Below are 1,423 nucleotides of genomic sequence, written 5' to 3'. Positions count from 1 at the left end.
GTGGGTCAGGGAGACCCCTACCCAGTGTGTGCAGAGGGGCCAGCCCCCATCAGCTGGGGAAGCCTGGCTGACACATCTGGGTTGAACTCAATGGAAAACACAGAGCCAGCAAGATTCCCGGATAGGGAGCTGACGGCGCGGCAGCCCAGCTCAGGAGAGACACTGGCAGGGCACCATGTGGACTGGGCCTGTGTGGGCGTGAGGAGGGGTCAGGCCTGGGACCCGAGTCGGGGGGTCAGGCAGGATGACAGAACCTGCAGTTAGGTGATGGCAAATAAAGGAGGACCCAGTTGTATCCATGACAAAGATGAGCTGTCAGGAGGGTGAGTGGGTTTGGGGGCAGGCAGAGTGCCCTGGAGAACTTACAGGTCCTGCCAAAACCCTAATGCAGAGATGGAGCTGCAAGTTGAGTTTGGGAATCATCAGCCTGGAGTGGTTTAGTGGAAGGCAGGGAGTGGTTGAGGCCCCCACAGGGGAGCACTGAGGAAGCAAGTTCCGAAGGAGGGAATGTAAGAAATGACCAGCTCAGAACCAAGGATGTTCCCGAAGCTAACCCTTAGCTTAGGGACAGTCTCACAGAGAACATGTCCATGATGCAAGACTCTGCTGAGGGCCTGGGGCAGTGAAGACTGGCGCAAGGTCACCCTCTGGGAAGTGAAGTCACCAGAGACCTTGCGGAACAGCTTTGAGAGTTCTCTGAGTAGGAAGGTACCAGAATGTGAAGGACACTGGAGAGAAGGCCAACAGGAACCAAACAAAAACAGGCCAAGGAAATCCAATATAGGGGGCTGCAGGGCCCAGGGAGTGGGTCCCTCATCTCTCCTCCCCACGCTGGGCCAGGTCCCCACCTCCCGGGAGTGCGTGGGCTTTGAGGCTGTGCAGGAAGTTCCCGTGGGGCTGGTGCAGCCGGCCAGCGCAGCCCTGTACGACTACTACAACCCGGGTGAGCACTGCGGGGCGCCCTGGAGCTCGGGAGAGCTGTGGCATAGGTGCCCTCCTGTGGGACAGTGGACACTGGGGTAGTGTGGGGGGCAGAAAGCGCTGGGGCTCCCTGGGACTGAGGAGGCAGAACAGAGGGACCCGTGCCCTAACTCCTCTCTGTTCTCCAGAGCGCAGATGTTCTGTGTTTTACGGGGCACCAAGTAAGAGCAGACTCCTGGCCACCTTGTGTTCTGCTGAAGTCTGCCAGTGTGCTGAGGGTGAGACTGAGGGCCTGGGGCGGGGCAGTGGAGGTGGGATGGCCGGGGACCCCCCACACTGTCTGATGGGGCCCCCGACTTCAGGGAAGTGCCCTCGCCAGCGTCGCGCCCTGGAGCGGGGTCTGCAGGACGAGGATGGCTACAGGATGAAGTTTGCCTGCTACTACCCCCGTGTGGAGTACGGTCAGTCTTCCCGCCGAGGCCCTGGCCTGCCCCTCCCTCGG

The 1,423-nt window shown here is 60.6% G+C and overlaps 1 protein-coding gene across 1 annotated transcript; it reads left to right on the top strand.

The window, feature by feature from the left end:
- Positions 1-784: 784 nt before the first annotated feature.
- Positions 785-1,406, top strand: LOC105509550 (complement C4-B-like; the record flags this gene model as incomplete). Its single annotated transcript, XM_011938807.1, has 3 exons — positions 785-943; positions 1,110-1,199; positions 1,284-1,406. Coding segments are annotated over 3 exons (372 nt in total), but the record flags the coding sequence as incomplete, so codon positions are not given.
- Positions 1,407-1,423: the final 17 nt, after the last annotated feature.

The sequence above is a fragment of the Colobus angolensis genome, unplaced genomic scaffold (genome assembly GCF_000951035.1).
Source record: "Colobus angolensis palliatus isolate OR3802 unplaced genomic scaffold, Cang.pa_1.0 Scaffold10037, whole genome shotgun sequence".
Lineage (NCBI taxonomy): Eukaryota > Metazoa > Chordata > Mammalia > Primates > Cercopithecidae > Colobus > Colobus angolensis.
Note: the sequence above shows the minus strand (reverse complement) of the source record. Positions and strands in the feature narration are given on the sequence as shown.